This window comes from Sinocyclocheilus grahami, unplaced genomic scaffold, assembly GCF_001515645.1.
Source record: "Sinocyclocheilus grahami isolate Dianchi unplaced genomic scaffold, SAMN03320097.WGS_v1.1 scaffold411.1, whole genome shotgun sequence".
Classification (NCBI taxonomy): Eukaryota; Metazoa; Chordata; class Actinopteri; order Cypriniformes; family Cyprinidae; genus Sinocyclocheilus; species Sinocyclocheilus grahami.
In genome coordinates this window covers 446,613-468,527 of record NW_015505590.1, presented here as the reverse complement: position 1 = coordinate 468,527, position 21,915 = coordinate 446,613, and the positions used below count along the sequence as shown (strand labels likewise).

Genomic DNA, 21,915 nt, shown 5'->3' with positions numbered 1-21,915 from the left:
GAGGTCTTACGGGTTTAGAACGACATGAGGGTGAGTAATTAATGACAGAATTTTCATTTTTGGGTGAACTAACCCTTTAAGTCAGCCACAGCCATTATAGGCAGATTATACCATTAGGCTGGTATTGGGTGTTCATTACCCTTCTGACAAAGCAATGCATTTAAAACATAACAAATAATATATTATTATTTATATCACAATATAATCCTCATTATAATGGACCTAATTTTTCTGTCATTTTAATGTGTTCTAATAAAATCGAAGTTCAGCTCAGGTTTAATATGCAACAATAAACTGACCTTTTTTCTAGTAGTGTTTATTTATGCATTCATGTTCACTTCAAAACAGTATGTTTAAGTTCTGATAATCCATTTAAAATATAGCCACAAGTAGCAAATATATGTGCATATATATGATCTGTAAAGATGCAAAGACTAAAGTCTCAAACCCAAAGACATATTCTTTATAAAAGTTACAACATACCTTCCTAAAACGCCTCATTCAAACACGCCCCCACATGTCTACGTGACTGTGTTGGAAGATTTGCATAACACCGCCCAAATGTTTATGCAAAGAAAGAAGGCATAACTTTTATTCTCGCTGTAGTATTGTTGCCGCCACCTCGATGTTGTGAAGACACTATGTGTTTCCAAATATGGTAAGGGACGTAACATTTCCATCTCACATTTGAGGTATTCGGCCAATCACAATGCACTGGATAGCTGGCCAATCAGAGCACACTGCGCTTTTCAGACCGATGAGCTTTGTAAAAATCGACGTGTTTCAGAAAGGCGGGGCAGAGAGGAGCAACAATAATGTAAGGTATGAAGAAAATAATGTGTTTTTTGGACCTTAAACCGCGTAAACACATTGCATTACACTAAATACACAAAATAATGTTATTTTTTGCATTGTCATATGACCCCTTTAATTTCTCCTGTCAAAAGATGTAATCAGCTGATATGTAGTGTATTAAATTACACAGTTGCGTGTCAACAAGCAGATGTTGACTGGTGCACTATGCTTGCATGTTATTTTAGCTTGCAAAAAGGATTTTAATCATACATTTGTACAAATTATAATGCAGTAATACTGTGATGAAAAAAATACTGCAGAACAAATGGTCATATTACTGAAAACAACATTAGAAAAAACAAATAAACTGAATAGTTCTAGGACTGCAGATGCTGCAAGCTAGTTTATATAAGAATGTGCTCACGAGATTGTTGCTCATACCACAGTACTAAATAATTGTGTCTTTAAAGAAATGTTATAGTATATATTATCTTAAAAGAGACAAATAAAAGCGTTTCTTCATTTTAAATGTACAGAAAGATTGGGATATATAAGTTATAAGAACACTGAATGATCTATGAGCATTTAATAGATTTCAAGTATATAAAACTATATCACCACTGTGCCATAATTCTACAAACACACTGGTTCTAAGCATTTATTTATCACTGAAACTAACGGAAACTTGATTTGCTATCAAAAGGGCTTTGAAAACTGAAATGTATGGAATCTCATTCTATGGAATTTATAGGAAATAGTAATTTTGATTATTGCCCTTTTCCATTCTATGACACACTTACTGCAAATTGTAGCAGGAGAAAGCAACCCACCAACCCATAATAATCAGATACTTGCTATAGGCACAGTGCTGAAATTTTAATTAGATCTGTATTGGATCTATAAAATCTATCTAGAAAAACATCTGTGGCTTTGCTATGAACTGAATTAGCTGAGCAAAAAAAGTTTAACTCGTATTCCAGTCACACAGTGACCTTCTGCTAATAGCTCTTGAACTCAGTTTGTTCCTGATATAATATCCTCCCCATAACACCTATCAACAAACAGCACTGTACATGCACTGCATGTGAATTCACTTACAGCCTACAAGCAACCCACATACATTCCCAGAACTGTTTTTTTTTTGGTTTGTGATATGCTATTATACAGTGTCCAGTGTTCCATTCAACTTCCAATCCAAAAGATCTCCAGTACCACTGCATGTGAATTCACTTACAGCCTACAAGCAACCCACATACATTCCCAGAACTGTTTTTTTTTGGTTTGTGATATGCTATTATACAGTGTCCAGTGTTCCATTCAACTTCCAATCCAAAAGATCTCCAGTATATTAGCATGACTTGAGTGCTTTTTCCAGCACCAGAATTCAATTTTGTGTGTGTTAGTATGTGCTCATGAATAAGTGTGTTCCTATTCAAATGTGCTAAGCTAGAGGGGATTGCTGTGCTGAGTATAATGTAATCTGTAATGGAAGTGTTTTGGAATAGCACATTTATGTTAATTTGAAGGGGGCTGAACAACATGCAGAGAAATAGAGAGGAAATCAAACTGAAGAATATATGGTTAATTTTAAAGCAGACAATGGTATATCTATATAATGCAATACCTTAAATCTATACCTATTACTTCACATATCCTGTCAAACTCACAATCTGTACATTATTACTACTGAACCTCAGTAGGAGTTTACTGGATTTTTATATTTTCTCTGAGATTTTGCCAGTTCTAAACTCACTGCTGCAGTGGTGTCCTGGGTGGTTGCCAGGTCATTGATATGTGATTGCTAGGGTATTCTGTATGTTTAGTGCATCACTATGCAGCTGTAAAGTTTGAGTTGGTAGCAAGGGTGATGCCAGGTGATTGCAAGGGCATTGCTATGTGGCTGCTTAAGTACAGGAAGTATTTTAGTAAGGACGATTTTTTTGGCACATGACTATGCAGTTGCTAGAATGTTCTAGGTGGTTGCTAGATTTTTCTGTGTGGTTGCCAGGTGGTTTTGGGTCCTGTTGTTATATGATTACTAGGGTTTTATGGGTGAATGCTAAATGTTTTCTACACTGTAAAATGTGGTAACCAGTAATCGTTAGCTTAAAAACCTATTTGTACCTGATTTAACTCATAAAATGAGTTTTATTGGTATATACAGTATTTAGTGTGGTATTTTTTTAGCGTGATTCAGTGATAAATTCTATTTTTGAAACTTGAGTTCATCCAGTTAATATGGACTGGTTTGTGACCATTTTTAGGTTTTAATATTTTTTTCTGGGTAGCTGCTTGTGGCCTAATTCAAAAGAATTCAAAATCAATGTCTCTATGATATTCAGGTCTTTACAAATGACTTTAAAGTCTTAGGGAATTCATTTTATTGCTATGTATGTCCAGGACAGAGGAGCCTCTTAAAGAAGAAGTTACAGGTCTGTGAGAGCCAGAAATCTTGCTTGTTTGTAGGTGACCAAATACTTATTTTACCGAGGAATTTACCAATTAATTCTTTAAAAATCCTACAATGTGATTTTCTGGATTTTTTTTTCTCATTTTGTCTCTCATATTTGAGGTATACCTATGATGAAAATTACAGGCCTCTCTCATCTTTTTAAGTGGGAGAACTTGCACAATTGGTGGCTGACTAAATACTTTTTTGCCCCACTGTATGTATAGTATAACATAGTATAGTATAAGCTTGCCTTAGCAAACACCCTGGTCCCACTTTATATTAGATGTATTTAAAGCTACAGTCCGCAACTTTTGGCGCTCTAGCAGCTAATAAACAGAACTGCGTGCATCTTGCAGAAGAACATTGTAGCCGGAGCTACTTCTCTCTGTTTATGTCTATGAGAAATCACGCAGGTACTGGGCTACTCCGCAGCGGTACCTACCCGAACCAGTCTAAAATAATCTGCATATAAACACGAATTATAGGTGCACCGTAGTGATTCAGGACAAGCCAAAAACACGGTTTGGAAAATGGATTGATGGTGTACTCGATTATTATATACATTTTGTAAATTTTTAACACAAAAAAGTTACGGACTGCAGCTTTAACTATGTGTAATTACAGCAAATATATATATATATTTTTTCAATTAATGCAAAAAATATATAGTTTGGTACAATGCGTTTATTGTGTTCATGTTGTTTTGCAAAACACTTTTGCTGCTGTTGAGGTGGGATATATATATATATATATATATATATATATATATATATATATAGATAAGGTTAGAGACAGGTTTCATGGTATGGTTATGTTCATGTTTGGTTATGGGGTAGGGTAACAGTATAATCATAGATGTAATTACACATATTAATTACAGATGTACATGCAGGTATTTAAAAAAAAATATAAGGACAAAGTAAAAACATGTATGTACACAGTAAGTACACTGTTTAAAATGATCAATTTGGTCCCACTTTATATTGGACCTGAATTACTAACCTGATGTCTGGTGAAGGGGTTGGTTATCTTTAAACCAGGACAGCTGGGGAGAGGGCGTGCCCTCGACATCGCACTCCATCTGCAGCGACTCGCTCACATTCACTGTCTGATTGGTGGGGTTGTTACGGTATCGAGGTGCCTCCAGTGCTGGAACAGACATAGGAAAAGAGAGAATATGCCTTTAGTTTTGGTTAGATCTTCACTGATAAAGCACTTGTAGTGCCAGTGACATACAGACACATTATACACACATTGGACATTTTTGATATTGGGCAATAATAGTTCCCCCATGAAAAAAAAGAGGTGTATCAGTTTCAAAATGTACAGACAGCCTGGACAGTGGACAATGCAAAGTCAAATTTACAAAATACAGATTCAACCTCTGTTCCAAAATCTAGTGGGACAATATTTTAGGAATCCCGAAGATATCTTGTTTCATAAATTGTAAATATACTTCTTTCATTCAATAACAATAAGTATTTATAAAACAATGTTCCATCTGTTAAAATTGAACTATTTGGATCTATTTTAGTATTTGTGTGTTATATTTTAGCTTTTAGTAGAATATTCAGTAATTAGCTTAGCAACACTAATGCCGAACTCCACTGGAATCGTATGTAAGAGCTAGAGTCACAAGTAAAAGTATCTTTAATACATGATTAACTACTTAAAGCATTCAAGTCACTTTCAAGTTTAGGTGCTACCTTAAAAGTCAGCTTTGTATGTAAGTAGCAAACAGAAAGCTGACAGCAGGAACGTCCCTGGACTTATAAAAAAATAAAACTGATCATCGATTGACCTTCACCTTTGACTGGGATGTACTTGCGGTGGCAATGTTTCTCCCCACTGTGCCGGTTCTGCACCTCACACACGTAGTTTCCCTCGTCCTGCAGCTGGATGTTGGTAATGGTGAGCTCCAGCACCCAGTTGTTGCTGGTGGTCTGGAACGAAAGCGTTCCCCCCAGAGACTCGGTGTATTGGTGCAGACTTTTGCAGTCCAGCTCTGGAGGAACAGCCTGCGGGTCCAGGCGGTACCACCGCAGGTTCTCATAGGTGTAATTATCTGCATTACACTTCAGCCGTACCAGGTCCTGCTCGAGCGGATCCTCTGAGGGCTCCATCTCTATCCCGAATCCCTCTGGGATAGCTGAATAGGAAATTAATGTGAATAATAAGAAAAATAATGGCACGCATCTTCTGGATTAACCACACAACATAGCATACTCATGGCTCTTTCTGTACACTGTAAAAATGACCATTTTTAAATCATTTTAAAATCATTTTAATGGTAAATAACTGTAAAAAATGCTACACTGAAAACCTGTTAAGTGGATGCACAACAGCTTTGGCACTATGTATTGTGATTATTGTTTAGCGTTCTCATTTGTTTGTTGGCATGTGGGTGATTTCATGTGCAAGAAAAGCTGTCAGTTTTGCTGCCAGATCTCGATTACCACATTGTATTATTGTATTTAATATAAAACTAACGTGTAAAAGTGTAAAATTGATGTGTGTGTGTGTGTGTGTGTGGCAACATTTCTACTTCTGAATGAACACCTGGCTTGGTGTTTCTCATTTGTCATGTCTGATAAATTAGATTGCATACCCAGTGAAAGTATGGAAGCCTGGAACCACAATGTGAAAAAAAAGAAGAAGAAAAATGAAGTTGGAAAATAATGTCTTAGATCATTCCTGAGCCTAAGATTTTTTCTCTTTCTCTCTTTCTGAATTTCTTTTTCTCTCCAAAAACTCTCTTGTTTTCTCCTGAATCTTTTAAGTGTGACAAATATGCAAAAAAAATTTAAAAACAGGAAGGGGGCAAAAACCTTTTCACAGCACTGTATTACAAGCGTAACAGATTTTTAGTAATTCGGTATATTACCATTATTTCAGGTCATATATATTTTTTTTTTTTTAAACTTTTTCCTGTTATTTATCAATCTATAAAACTTTAAAATGTGCTTCTATATTTTTTACGGTAAAGTTCTGGCAAACACAGCTGCTTTTTACTGTAAATTACACCAACTTTTTACAGGGTTAACATTTTTATGAAATAGAAGTGATCATCTTTTTTCCCTATTGTGAAGTATAGATCCAAGTGAAATGGATTCTTGAACAAGAAAAAAATGCAGGGCAAAAAAAGGATATGCACAAACACATCATTTAAAATAAACGCTGCAAGAACCGTCAATTTTGATTTCATGGTGATTTAAGCATGAGCTATTGTGATGTTATTGAAAATCCATACAGTTTTGTTTGGCACAAAAGTGTTGCTGAAACTCACTGGTCACGTAGAAATAGATCAATCGTTCATCTCTTCCCACTTTGTTCTCTGCTGAGCACTTGTACATAGCCGACACATTGGCGCTCTGAATAACCAAACGGCTGACAGTCTGTGGAAACAACACAAGCAATTTCAAAGACTGACTTGTTTTCATTTGGATCACAGGCAAATCTAGGAAAAAAAAAAAAAAAAAAAAAAACATTGTTAAAGAGATAGTTCACCCAAAAATGAAATCTGTTCATTATTTACTTGTGTTGTTGTTTCAAACCTGTACAGATATTCTGTATAGAAATGAGACATTTGTGGAACACAAAAGAAGATGTTTAGAAAAACAAGTCAGTGAGATTTAATCCCTTTTTGTGCTCAATAGAAGAAAGAGGTTCAGAATGAAATACAGCAAGAGTAAATAAATTGTGATTTTTACTTTTTGGTGAACTATCCCTTTAAGCTGTATACTGTATTAGTCTCTCTTTCCCCTGCCACTCCTATTCCCAGGGTCACACACAGGAAATGACCTCACAGGTGTGACAGAAAACAGGAAGAGAGTGCTGTGTTAATGTGTGTTTATTCCCTCTCCATCCAGGAAGCAAGAACTGGAAGATGGATTTAAATATTTCGAAAGTGGAAATTGTAACGCATTCGCCCCCACCACCTCCCTCAACCTAGATGTCAAGTTTCGGATATCTGGTGTCACATAAAACACTCAGGGTTCAGGTTGCGGGCACATAAATTTGGTTCAGACATTTATGGGAAATTTTCAGGAAATAAGAATTATTCAGACAGGAAGTGAACCTTTTCTTTCCCGTCCACCATCTCAGTCAACGTTTCAACACTCTCGATAGGATTGACAGCGTGTTCAGGATCCAAACCTATCCAGTTTTGACAGATGGGAATCTTGTCTCGTTGACCCCTTCGACCCCTGTGAAAATGAAAACACAACTATGAATACCATAGGAGTAGGACAGACATGGACAAAACGTCTGTGGACAAAACATCAGTCTCATTGCATTTATAAACTATAAGAATATTATTCCCTAAATTGTTTGTGGGACAGAGAAAGAGGGAGAGGAGAGCGGGAATATCAGATGCAGGATGCGCACATTGACAGTTCCCACACCAGGAAGAGCTTTAAGATGCATCTGCCTTCCTGTGTGTGATGAGAGCTAAGCAAGGAATGAGTGGCCAAATGAAGGCCACACATGAGCATGAGCCTTTGATTCATTTAAAAGAATTAACACAATGGGTATGTTGCAAAACCTAGTAAGCTGTCTACTTAGAAAGCATTTTAAGGCATAATACAGCCCATCCTGACACAAGGCTTGGTTGAAAATGGTATTGAATCAAATCACATTCCAGGGGGCCCCCAATCTGACATGGGCTCTTTGAATCACCCCAACCTTCCCTCCCTCTTCAGCTGTACACACGATATAAGGTAGCATTTTATCTGTCCTATACAAACAAGGCAATCCTACAACACGCTGCAGTAAGCTCAGTTGAAAAAAAAAAAGAAGAATCTTTCAAATTGGCAAGAGATGTCATAAATATAATAATGTACAGTAGATATAGTAGATAGAAGAAAAATGTATATAAAGAGTTTAATCTAATTAAAAATGATTAGTTTCACCCAATTTGTGTGTGCTCCTTTGAAAAGAAGGCAATTCCAGAATGCACGGCACTGAACTTAGTCAAACATATTGGAATTTAATAAAATAAATGTATGGCCTGTTTACAATATTACAACAACAAAAAACACCTTTTGACTTGTCTTCCTATCTTGGATAAGTTTTTTTTACTAAGCTTGTTGCAGTGCATTCTGGGATTGTCTTCTCTCACAGTGCTGTCTTAAAAATGTATCTTAAAAAACAGCATATTTATAATATCTCCTGACCTCTTCACAATCCTCTATGATTTTATTCATTCAGCTTGTAGCAATGCATTATGGGATTGTATTTTTGGTAACACTTTAGTATAAGTCCAATTCTCACTATGAATGAGTTGCTTATTAGCATGCTTATTATTAAGATATTGGCTGTTTATTAGTACTTATAAAGCACATATTCTGCATGATCATATTCTACATCCCAATACCTAAACTTAATTATTACCTTACTAACTATTAATAACCAGCAAATTAGGAGTTTGAGGCAAAAGTCAGTTAATGGTTTGTTAATAGTGAGAATTTGATCTTAAAATAAAGTGTGACCGTATTTTTCATTAAAGATACGTACATTGCTAACTATATTATTGATGAAATATATATTATTATGTTCATGCCAACAGATGATACATTTCTGTTCATTTTAAGTGCGCACTGTAGTTTTATCATCTTCTGCCTTAAATGTTCAAGCTCTTAAAAGAGTAGATTCAGACTGGCTGTCAATGTTTGAAAATCATTCTGCAAGTGATTCCGGTGATATCGTTCCTCCACTGTTGTGTAATCAGATTACTTTTTTCAAGTAACTATTAAAGTGACGCATTACTTTTTAACTTACAAGAGAATATCTGAGTTACTTTTTCAAATAAGTAACACAAGTTACTTTTTTTTCAAATTTATTGATTGACAGCTCTCCTGTCCCCATGTTGAGAGAAATCAGAAGATGTTACTGTAGTGCTAAAATAAATATGAATTAATTCATCTCACTCACAAAAAAAACATATTCAGATACAGATAATACAGATTCAGTATTCCTCAAAATGAATAAAATAATGCAACTCAGACTATGATGCAAACCAGCAATAATTAAATGTTAAACAACACAAATATCCTTTATGTATTTAATCCCACTCTATTAACCAATGTCTTTGCTTCTGACCTTCTATGATCCAGTTCAACCGTACTAATAAGCAAAAATTACTCTAGACGAACATTTGTGTGTCTTTTTTTATTGCTGAAGTGTGTTGAAATGTGTGTTCTGCATTCTACTGTACGGACGTAACTTTACTTTCCCTTCAGCCTGAGGCTGATTCATTTCACTTTTGGTGTGAAAAGGCTTTTATATTTGCCAAAAATATAACTTTTTTATTTTAAAAACAAACAAGCAACCCCTGTCCAATTTTTAAAAAGTAACTTAACGCATTACTTTCCATAAAACGTAACTAAGTAACGTAATTAGTAACTTTTTTATGGAGTAACACAATATTGTAATGCATTACTTTTAAAAGTAATTTTCCCCAACACTGTTCCTCTGTGTCATTAAGGTTATAGTTGTGGTGTGGACTGCTGTTCTCATAGAATTAGAATGGTTATTTAAACATAAATTCCTGAACCTACCCTTTAGCACCAAGCATGATAACTTTCCACTCACGCAAAGTCAGCACGAGTCATGAAGCACTGATTTTAAAAAACTGCCTTCGGCATATATTGCATAGCCAACTTGTATTAAAACCCCAGCATGGCAGCGGTGAATTACCCATATAATGCATGTAACTGTCTAGGTAGGTGGCTCACTTGTTGGAACAGTGCTAATATCTACACCCTTAGAGTGTAACTCACAGCCTGATATCGCGAAATAATAACTGCTGATAAATATATAATGCACTCTGAGTGCTGGTTCGAGTGTGATTAGGGACTCTAGGCCTCAGCTGTGAGAGTGTAGAAGTGATGTGGAAGCAAATGGGAATTGCGGTTCGCCTCCGGCTCTCTCTGGACCTGTCTGAATGATTCAGCTGCCGCCCGTAGCTCATTCCCTCCAACCCGGACTCTAGAAGCAACTCAAACCACAGAGAAGATCCAAGCAGTCCTCTTTCAGGGCCAGAGGATGCTTAAATGCCTCTGTCTCTGTGCTTCCTGTTGTTTAGACCACAGGCCTCTGTCCTTCACACTGTGCTCTCTGCAAGCCAAATACTATAAATATCCCTAACGCCCTCCTAACCTCCCCACCTTCCCCAGCTGCCTTATCTCCAGTCAACAAGGAAGAAAAGCTGCCACCGCGCCGCCCGCTCAGCCTTTACTGCAGAAAAAATAAACAAGGCTTCTGAAAACACGGGAAAGAGCATCTCTGACCAGTAAGAGACTGTGGGCACGTCGCCAAAAGGGACAAAGACTATCCACTCTGAACTCAACGTGAACCGCAACCACTGGCGTTTAACATTCAATGGTGATTTCGACAGCTTCGCCAGATCAACTAATACTCCCACTGATCCAGTGCTGACACTGGGAGTGCAATGCCTTCAGAGCGGCAATATCCTGAGACTTGAGATGTTTGGAGAACCTCTTAACCTCGCAACAATCACTTTGAAAGCGCCTGCTAAATGCATAAATGCAAATGTAAATTCTCAGCTCAACGACGTGAATTCTTGACCGGCAGAGGTTTTCAACACGATTCAGAAAGCATGTCAGATGTGACGAGTCGATCCTCTGGTCTCTTACAAGGTTCTGCGGGTGCTGTTGAGACCGCAGGGGCTCCACGGCCTCCACTGCCAGGTGATGGTGGCAGGAGGGGTCCCGGTGGCGGAGCAGGTGAGCGTCTGTCGACTGCTCCTCCTGTAGGGGTTAGTAGGTGCTGCTGCCTCCTTCTCATGGATCTGAGGAGGAACTGCACGTGCAAAGCGAGAAATTTAGGACAAATATCACTATTAAACTTTTGAATAAGTTTCCCTTTGTTAACATTAGTGAATTACATTAGTTAACATGAACTAATAGCACAACACTTTTATTAATTAATATTATTTTATTAATAAACACAACTAAGCGTTTATTAATCAGAGTTAATGTTAATTTCAACATTTACTACACACTATTAATTTACTAATACATTATTCAAATCAAAAGTTGGTTAACACTTTAGTATAGGGACCAATTGTTACTATTAATTAGTTGCTTATTAGCATGCATATTACACATATTGGCTATTTATTAGTACTTATAAAGCATACATTCTAAAAGGTTCTAAACTATATTCTAAAGCAAATATTCTAAAAAATTCTAAAAAACTATATTATAAAAAGCATATATATGTATAACCATATTCTACATCCCTAATCCAACCCAATACCTAAACTTAACAACTTCCTTAATAAGCAGGAGTTTATTGAGGCAAAAGTTATATTTAACAGTTAATTAATAGCGATTGGACCTTAAAATAAAGTGTGACCAAAAGTTGTAATCGTGAATATTATGTAATGGACCTGAGCTAACATGAACTCACAACTAACTACTAGATCTAAATAGTTCTTTTAAATTGTAATATTTCACAATATCACTGTTTTTACTATATTTTATATGAACAAGACTTATTTCTAAAACCTGCAGAATCATGGAATTATGTTAATAATTCCTAATTCCAAAATTTTGACCGGTAGTGTATCTATTAAGGAACCACTGCCATGATTCTGTCTTAAACTTTTATTCCATGTTTTTTCGCTTCCACCTGCCATCCTTATGATAGTGCAGGAAAATAAAACTGCACATACAAGACGATTTTCATGCATTATTTTTCATTTTCATTTATTTGATGAATGATCCCTTCTAGCATTTGCATCTACAATCTTTTTTTGTTTCCAGCTCAGATTTTTAACCTCCAAGGTACACCAACCCTGATTTTTTAAATTTTTATAATGGATTCACTTAATACAAAATTCCAGATATTTCATATAAACATCTATTACACATTGAGAGCATTACCATTGACTATGAGAGTAAAGTTGAGTCTTTTCTCCAGGGCTGCACGTGTGTTTTTCAGGATCAGTGTGTATTCTCCAGCATCCTGCTTAAACACATCTCTGATCTCCAGAGCATGCTGCTGGACCCTAAACCGACTGAACTCTGGCCGTCTGGTGATCAGTTTGCCATTCTTATACCTGCACACATATAGATCATTTACAACATAATACTGTCTGGTTTAATATACGCACATTCATGACTATTTTTAAAGATGAAATGTGTCCATGACATTTTGTTTCCAAAACAGGAGATTCAACATGAAGAAAAATATAGGATGGCACTTGATTTTATCCATTAATAATTTATTGAATGGTAAAAATGTCGGTAACACTTTAGTATAGGGAGCAATTCTCACTATTAACCAGTTGCTTATTAACATGCCTGTTATTAACTTAGCTGTTTATTAGTACTTATAAAGCACATATTCTGCATGACCATAGTCTACATCCCTAATCCAATACCTAAACTTAAGAACTACCTTACTTACTATTAATAAGCAGCAAATTAGGAGTTTACTGAGGCAAAGTTCATAGTTAATGGTTTGTTATTAGCGAGAACTGAACCTTAAAATAAAATGTGTCCGAAATGTCTCTATCTGAGAGCTTGGTGTTGTCAGGCAAAACTGTTTCTGATGCAGAGCATGGTCATTTATTTTAATGACAGATTAAATGATATAAAAATACCTACCCGGTCTCATGGCAAAAGCGTACCTGGGGGCACTTTTTCGCAAGATGCGAAATACGTACCAATAAGTACATATCACTGCAGTTTCCAAAAGAAATGAACACTAGAGGCAGTAAAACTCTGACACCTTTTAAATTATTTTCACACAAAGTATGATTTACAGAGTTTCGATTAATAAAGCGTAATTTTCGCACAATTACTTGAAGAGCATTATGTTGTGACTTCAAAAAAATTTTCATATGCTGGGAGATTTGAAAACTGATGCTTTTGAATGTTAGCATATACCGCACATATCCAGCTTCATATCAATGGGTTTTCATAGACGGTAGGTTTGTTCGGTAGCTCACGGAGTACGGAGACGTACTTGAGAGGTGAGGAGCTCCGGTATGAATCCCGCATAACTACGGTTTGACAAAACAGTTCAAATCTGCATATAAGTAAGTTAAAATGGCACGGTTGCATCTCCGTTCCCTCCTTCAGGGAACGAGGGTTACATACGTAACCGAGACGTTTTAGCGCCACTCAGTGGACATTTCTCTTTGAAACTGCCGCGAAACGTGCAGTAAGGTATGTAAAAACAGTGTTGCAGAAAAGTACTCAGAGGTACGTATTTTTATGAGACTGGCTTGAAAAATACATTCAGATTACATGGCAAGCACAGGATTCTCAAGTTGCTCATGCATGTTTGCAAAAGCTTGACTTTTTTACCATTGTGTTTCTGGTAAGGGGTATGCTGACACTTTCACAGGCAGCCGGGCAGATTTTTGTCCCTCCTTTGCCTCTATAACTGATCCATTCCTGTAGTCCAAGCTGATGAAAGGTTTCTCTGTGGAATTATGGAAGAAGAGCTGTTACATTAGCAGTAACGTGCTGTTTGTGTTTAACTATGTATGTATAACAGTACAGGCATAGTTATTTTTACATACCGTAAACTAAGACAGTAGTAAACTCTTGTTTCACCTCCACACTACCAGCAGAGCAGGTGTAGTAACCGCTATCATCCACATGAACACTTCTGATTGTAAGGATACTAGAGACTTCCGTGGCTTTGTCCAGGATGTTACGCATAGATTCAAAACTTGCCAGCCTGTTCTCCTGTCCGCACAGTGCAAAAAAATCTGATTAGTGGTATGCCTTTTGTGTACACTTGCTATTTGCAACATCACCATTTAAAATACTATATACAACCACATAACTAGCTTTTCCCTCATTTTGAAAGGTCACTAGCTACAGAACGACTATACCGCAGTCATAGATCATTTTGAGTTATGCTGGCACAGTGAGGTCTACGCAAAACAACAAGAAGTATATTAGAAATATAAATAATATAAGATACGAATATGTAAAATTATAAGAAATTGGAGACTTTTTTTTTTTTTTTTTGCATTGTGCCAATATTTATGCCAATTAAGCATTTTCTTTTTAATGCATAAAAATACATGATATATTATTTCAATTCTAAAGAAGTACACACTATGTTTAAAAATAAAATTAGGCTTTATTAAGCAAAAAAACACTTAATAGGCTAAATGTGACCTGAACATGAATTGCATGACTCCAGAGATGCAAGAGACACAAGAGATGCAGGAAACTAACTAAGGCTGACGTAGAAATTAAATCCTGGACTGTTGAGACATAATAACTGGATAGATGTACTGAATGAGTGGCCACAGATAAGCACATGAGTGTGGGAGAATGATGAATAAGACGGTTTGCAGAGATTTATTACTATAGAACGCAATCACACCAAAGCCGCTGCATTTTTGTTCACAACCCAATACCATTGCAAATTAATTAGATAAAGGTAATTTACTCTGAATTGGACAGGTCATGTTCTTTCTTGTAGCTTGTTATAGTGATAACAGCAATATGCAGTGTGGCCTGGTAATTACCTTTTGGCCTGGGTAGTCCCAGTGGAATTCCACACCGGTGTTGAACTCGACCAGCGCCGTGCAGTTGAGCTCCAGACCCTCCCCCTGCATGAGCTCCACGGGCGAGTCCTCAGGAAACAGCTTGAGCTCGTAAAACTTCAGTCCTGTTGGGTGTTGCAAACATGGACATGTCAGCACTTTTCAAGTTCTTGGAGCAATGGACGAAGTGTTTGTATCATTGCTGTCTCCACCATGATATTAGGGTGTTGTGGGTGGTTGCTATGTGGTTGCTAGATGCTCTGGGCAGTTTTTAAAGTACCGCTGTACAGAACCGCTTACTGTAAGTGAGATTTTGGGGATATACTTTGTTTTAAGGTGTCCTTTTTAAAGTGTAATTACACAAATAAGTACTAAGTCATATTAATTAACAACACGTACTTACTATAGGGTTAGCGCTAAGGTTTGGGTTTGGTTTGGGGTTAGTTGCTTGTAATTATGCATTGTACTTTACTGTTATTAGTGTAATAACAAGGACACTAAAATAAAGTGTTACTGATTTTTTACTGAAGTGTTATCAACCTCTATGTGAAAATGGCATCTGACTATTTAAAAAAATGAGTTAATACTTTATTTTAAGGTGTCCTTGTTACATGTACTTAATAAATTATGCATAATTACATGCAAGTAACCCTAATCCTAACCCTAACCATATAGTAAGTACATGTAGTTAATTAATATTACTCAGTACTTAAATGCATATTTACACTGTAACAAGGACACCTTAAAATATTAGTTACCAAAATATGATTACAAATTAAAAAAAATGATCTGATCCATATTGTTTACAAGCGTCTTTATTAGCAAACAACAATCTCACTTTTTCAGCAAATTTTGAAATATTGTGAAATCACAGGATCTGACATTGACTGATGTGTTTCAATGCAAGGTCTTCTTTGCTGTGGTCCTTTCTGTGTGTGTGTGTGTGTGTGTGTGTGTGTGTGTGTGTGATCAGTGTGATTAGTAATAACCTCATTAATCTAAATAAACCCAACTGTGACTTTGTGAGTTGCTGGTAATTTGTATGTTTTAATGGCCCAATTAAAGCAAGTGAAGCAAAAAAAGCCATTAGGTGCATTTTATTAGATATGCTAATGTAATATTTATTCAGGAGGTCAGCTGGTATGCTCTGCTGACTCTACAGCACCACATAATTCAAGCAAAGTTTTCATTTGTCCCTCTTGAGTAAAAGGCTATTGATTTTGGCCAGTGTTTTGTATGACCCTCACTTTAGATCGAAAAAAGAAGGACGATGGTCTCATTTAGTAGTGTAATGATAAAGCATTTCTGAGAGGTCCCTCAACAGGATGGGAGAAGATCACAGCCAACTCCAAGAAAAAAAATCCACTCAAATATCTGGACAAATCCTGTTTTCAATGTGATATAAAATATAAAGTCTACATAATAGATCATTCCACTTATTAAATCATCATATTATACTTCAATCAATTTAGCAACTTGCACAACAATCTACATGACGATTAACCAAGATAAACAGGTTTCTAGATCAAAAATCTCTGTTGGTTCTGGAACAACCTTCCTATAAACCAATCACAGCCTTTAACATACGGCAACGGGCAGGAGCGGTTGAGAATGCTGTTCCCACCCCTAACCACAACCTTAAAATCAAAAAAGGAAACTGGAATGTGATTGTTGACACTGATTGTTTGATGGATGAATATTTGTTATTCATGTCGCTCTCCTAGTATCTGCCAAATGGTTTAAATCTAAAACATAAATGATCCTTCTTGGCAATATCACAATTTTGTAAAACAGAGTATTCAATTTACTCAATAGCATCTTGATCTATTATTTGTTATTATAGCTATAACCATTATTAATGTGAAATATTAAATTACTGTGTTAAAGGCTTCATTACCTACAACTACTTAAAAAAGTATGTGCCTACTCGGCAGCATTAACCAACAGCCTGCACAGCCTACAGGCAAGTTTTTGCTTCTTGAAGAAAGATTCTGAAGAACAGGAATGAACAGTATATGAAAAAAGTAAACCGTTTTGATATAAAGGGCAGCTATGCTATTGAATATTTAGTGCTTACCTGTTGCCTGCACAATAAATATAGATGATCTGTGCTCGTTGTTGTGGACTGAGGTGGAGCAGAAGAAGCCTAAGAAAGTGGAACTGTTCTTAAAGATGTGGCTGGGAACCAACCAGCCCCTTTTATTATTCCAGGTGATTTCATTGCCTTCTAGAAGCAATGGATCCTGCTCTACCTGTTCAAACAACAACAAACATTCAGCTCAAACATCATCTGAAAGTTTTAAAATAAAGCTATTGTTACAATCTCAGACCAATATTACAATCTTTTGTATGAACAAAATGCCATATATTTAGGCAGATGATTGTAAACCAAAAATAATTTGTTATATCTTTGAAAAATAAGTTGCATGGTTTTTGAAAAAATGAAGGCGTGGTCACAACAAAGAAATTTTGCAGACAAAAAAGATCCACTATCTTTATGTATGAAGCACAGCTTACACAGAAGTCTGACCACGTTCTGACCAAGTAGCTTTCTGGTGGTCAGTGCAATGAATTCACATGACCAATTTAAAAATGAGCAAACACTGCATTGAAAAAAGTTTTACCTTCATGTGAAACACATGGATTCCTATTGAAATGACTGGATTCTGCCCATGATATTTTGCAGAGCAAATGCAACTACACAAACTAACTAACTACTTTAGTCTAAGGCAGGAAACTGAGGCAGAAACCTAAAAACTGAATGAGGCACAATTCAAGTCTAGTCACACTTACTGCATCTAATTTGCTTTAAACTGAAACTTCAGTCATCGTCTTTCCCACTTCATGTCACTCAAAACTCCCCATTGAATCAAATGTCAAAGCTGCTCCTGTCCATGCAATAAAATTCATGGTTATCATGGCTGTCAAATTCTGTCTAGTCATAGTCTGAAAAAATTTAAAACAATTCTGAAGATTTGAAATTATTATTATTATTGTTATTATGGAATACTGAAATATGATTTGATTTAATGGAAATATTATAGTGTTGTAAGATATCACACCTGTCTATGTGACAGCCACAGGCTCTGTTTACAAAAGAAAGAGTTGAAGGATCAGGATAACAACTTTTTAGCCAATCATACATTTTGCATATCTGCAATTGCTGACATTGGTTGATAGCACTTCCAACAGATTTACCGCAAGTTTTACAAGCAGAAATTTGAAGCTTTTATTTTTAAAATGCATTTACTTGAATTCTTAATGAAAAAATGTTTGGAATTTGAGCTGCAATTTTGGTGGATCAACCTCTGGTTATGTCTTATGGACATAATTTCAGTGGGCAAGGGCGGTCCACATTCTAACCAGTGTACATTTTAAGGACAGAATCATGCATAAACAAGTATGCAAATGCAAGAAAGCAGTCTCAGACAACATTGCTCTGGTGATAAACTTCCATACTCAAGAGGTGATAGAGTTTGTCAATCTAAAAAAAGATATTGGCTTTAACTGGTTGAGCAAGATTGTTGCTCCATCATTATAGTATTTGACCTGAAATAGAAAAATGACAGTAGAAAGAAACTGTTTATGCTAATGCTTGCTATAGATCCCCTTGCTGTAATGCTGAGAATGCTGCAAGCGCCTGCAACACGTTATGAACTGCAGTCTGACACCAACTGCGCTTGTGAAGCTAGAGGCGTTTGTGTTTACAGACTTGCGTAGAGTAGATGGTAATAATTCAAATTATACTAAATTACACTTGCCTCCTAGACCAATGAATGTGTGTGACTGAACAACAACAATCAACAGCATGTCACAAACCTTGTTGATAAAGCATGAACATATTTAACTCAGAATATATTCAAGACTTAACATTCCATCTCAAGTTCTTTGACTGAGTATACACAGTGTTTTAGCCAGATTTAGTCTGTGGATGATCCGAAATATCTAAGAGTGCAAATTTGTATGACACTGCTCTATCAACAGTCTCTAGAACGTTCCTTAAACCACTTAATAACAGCCTTTTGTCTTGGTCAGCATGCATATGTGTGGGACGCTAAACAAACCTCTCCAGCTTTCACTTTCAGCGGGAGGTCGCAGCGCTGTTTCTAAGCCTTTCTTTGTACATCACCTGGTGATGCCTGCATCTCTAAAGCCACCATTCTTCTAACCAGTGTGATTTTTCCTCATGTAGCTTAAAGCAATCAAGCTGTCGGAGTCCAAACAAAAGGATTGTATCTTGAGGTTTATGTTTCTGCCCCGCGGTGGTCTGCATGTACAGACATAATAGGAAAAATATAACTCCTCACAGTTATGGTGCATCACCATAAATCACCTTCAGGAGGTGAATTGCTTTTTTGAGGGTGAAGAGACTGGGAGGCACTGGAGGGCATGACATGTAGCTATAACTCCGAGAGGCAGCGGGACCTATAAGCAGTTAACTGAAGCCACATGCCGCGAAGTGCCATTCTGCTTTACGCTCGCTGCTAATTTATAGCTGTGATTTCAGCTGGCTCTGATCAACCCCCTGGCAAGATCTGTGGAAACCGTTTCGGCATCTTGTCAGGAGAAATCACCCGGCATTTCACACGAGTGAGTGACTCAGCTGACTCTTTGATCAACTGGTCGAAAACCAATTGCTTACAAATACAGAGCTGGATTGTGTCATGAAGATAAAAAATCCACCTGTGAATTGTTAAAGAAAGACTTCAACCATAAATTCTCTCATTATTTACCAACAAACATCATTCCAAACCTGCACTCTATTGGTTTGAGGTTTTGGACAGGTGTCTTTTATACTGATAATGAGTTCAAACAGATGCCATTAATACAGGTAATGAGTGGAGGACAGAGGAGCCTCTTAAATAAGAAGTTACAGGTCTGTGAGAGCCAGAAATCTTGCTTGTTTGTAGGTGACCAAATACTTATTTTCCCGAGGAATTTACCAATTAATTCTTTAACAATCCTACAATGTGATTTTCTGGATTTTTTTTTTCTCATTTTGTTTCTCATAGTTGAGGTATACCTATGATGAAAATTACAGGCCTCTCTCATCTTTTTAAGTGGGAGAACTTGCACAATTGGTGGCTGACTAAATACTTTTTTGCCCCACTGTATATACTTTTTAATAATTTATGTACCTTTAAAAGAAACGGTAACACTTTAGTTTGGGGACCAATTCTCACTATTAACTAGTTGCTTATTAGCTGGCATATTACTAGTATATTGGTTGTTTATTAGTACTTATAAAGCACATATTCATGTCTTATACTGCAGTACCATGGTGCAGTATGAGACATAATCCAGTACCTGGATTGTAGGCACTACTTTTACCTTCTGTCCTGTTTTTGTTCTTTTTGGTCACCATAACCTGCTGCTTTTGTGCTTTTGTGGTTGAACTATTTCTATAATTCAGGCTTCAATGTTGTCTGCTGGAGTGTTTAGATTAAAAACATGGGCAGCTTCATAAAGTTAGTAGGCCTGGACTCAAAAACCTTTTCCCAGAAAAACGTACAAGTGACATGACTGAGTGTTGAATATCTCAATATCCATTTATGAAATCAAGCTTGACACAAGTATATTAAAGGGGTCATATGATGCGATTTCAAGTTTTTCTTTCTCTTTGGAGTGTTACAAGCTCTTGGTGCATAAAGAAGATCTGTAAAGTTTCAAAGACTAAAGTCTCAAATCCAAAAAGATATTCTTTATAAAAGTTAAGAGTCAGCTACGCCTACCTAAAACGGCTCATTCTAACACGCCCCCACATACCTACGTCACGATCTGGGAAGGTTTGCATAACGCCGCCCAAATGTTCACGCAAAGAAAGAAGGCGTAACTTTTAGGCTCGCTGTAGTTTTGTTGACGCTGCAGCCATGTCCTGAAGACGCTGTGTGCTTGGTTGTGAAAGACCCTATGCAATTTGCTTATAGGCCACATAGAGGAGAAGAGGACGCTACAGTTACGTTGTTGAACTTACTTGCTAAACATTTGGAGATCTGCTTTTAACACAATCCAACCCCATGTTCTAATTAATAGGCTTTTAGAACAGTTTACATTGAGTAACAATATTGTGGGCTGGATTCTTGATTTCTTAGCTAATGGGACACAGAGAGTAAGTGTGACTGGAACCCTGTCTGACGAAGTTTGTTCCTCTACGGGCTTCCCACAAGGATGTGTGCTTTCACCTCTATTATTTATTCTCTACACAAATATGTGTCAGGGTAAGTGGGAAAACAGGACTATTTTAAAGTATGCAGATGACACTGTTATTGTTAGTGAGCTTCAGGGCAATGAGACCAGCCATGGCCCGATTATTGATGACTTTATAAAGTGGTGTGAGGAGTCCTACCTCTAATTAAACTTATCTAAGACAAAAAATGGATTGTTGATTATAGGAAACAAGCCCACCCACATGAAGTTACATCTATTAAAAGTCAGAAAATAGAATCTGTGCAATCTTACAAATACCTTGGGACTATTATTGACTCTAAGTTGAACTTTGAAGCAAACTGTGAAGCAGTGTGTAAAAAGGGGCACCAGCGTCTGTTTTGTTTAAGGAAATTGGCCCATTTTCACATTGACAGGACCATGATGATGTTATTTTATCGTGCTTTTATTGAATCAGTCTTAACATTTTCTCTGGTGTCTTGGTTTGGAGACTTGTCTGTAAAGAGTCAAATTGTTAGATGGTCTAGTAAGCTGATTGGGGAGTCACAGCTTAGTCCAGCATCCCTGTATACCAGACAGTTACAGCGGATGATAAACTCAATTCTAAATGATGACTCTCATCCTTTGAACAATGAATTTAAACTTCTGCCATAGGTTTGTATTTCTGTATTGTAGAACTAAGCAGTATAAAAACAGCTTTGTGCCAGCAGCTATCACTCAGTTGAATAAGGATAGGTCTTAGGAACATTGTTATTTATTTATTTATTTATTTTTGGGTAATTTGTCGTTTAGTCTAGGCGGTTTTTTAGTGATGCTGGGAACCTTAAAGCACTTTTATCATATATGTTGGTTAATGTTTGTGGTGTCTGTAAAATGTGAAAGCTGTGAGAACTCATAACACTGCAAACCTAGTCTGGGTACAAATAAAGTGAACCTGAACCTGAACCTGAAGGTAGACACT

General features: G+C 36.7%; 1 protein-coding gene across 1 annotated transcript in view; it reads right to left on the bottom strand.

Moving 5' to 3' along the window:
• LOC107550990 (vascular endothelial growth factor receptor 3-like) overlaps nt 1-17,419 on the bottom strand; it is a 44,197-nt gene extending 26,778 nt beyond the window's left edge. The window contains exons 1-11 of the mRNA XM_016232466.1: nt 17,414-17,419; nt 16,867-17,041; nt 14,772-14,914; nt 13,806-13,974; nt 13,588-13,705; nt 12,157-12,332; nt 10,903-11,068; nt 7,326-7,452; nt 6,534-6,642; nt 5,055-5,396; nt 4,250-4,396 (exon numbers count right to left, since the gene is read on the bottom strand). Of these exons, the coding sequence (XP_016087952.1) occupies nt 4,250-4,396; nt 5,055-5,396; nt 6,534-6,642; nt 7,326-7,452; nt 10,903-11,068; nt 12,157-12,332; nt 13,588-13,705; nt 13,806-13,974; nt 14,772-14,914; nt 16,867-17,041; nt 17,414-17,419 (1,678 nt within the window). The remainder of the gene's footprint in view (nt 1-4,249; nt 4,397-5,054; nt 5,397-6,533; nt 6,643-7,325; nt 7,453-10,902; nt 11,069-12,156; nt 12,333-13,587; nt 13,706-13,805; nt 13,975-14,771; nt 14,915-16,866; nt 17,042-17,413) is intronic.
• Between the last annotated feature and the right edge of the window lie 4,496 nt (nt 17,420-21,915).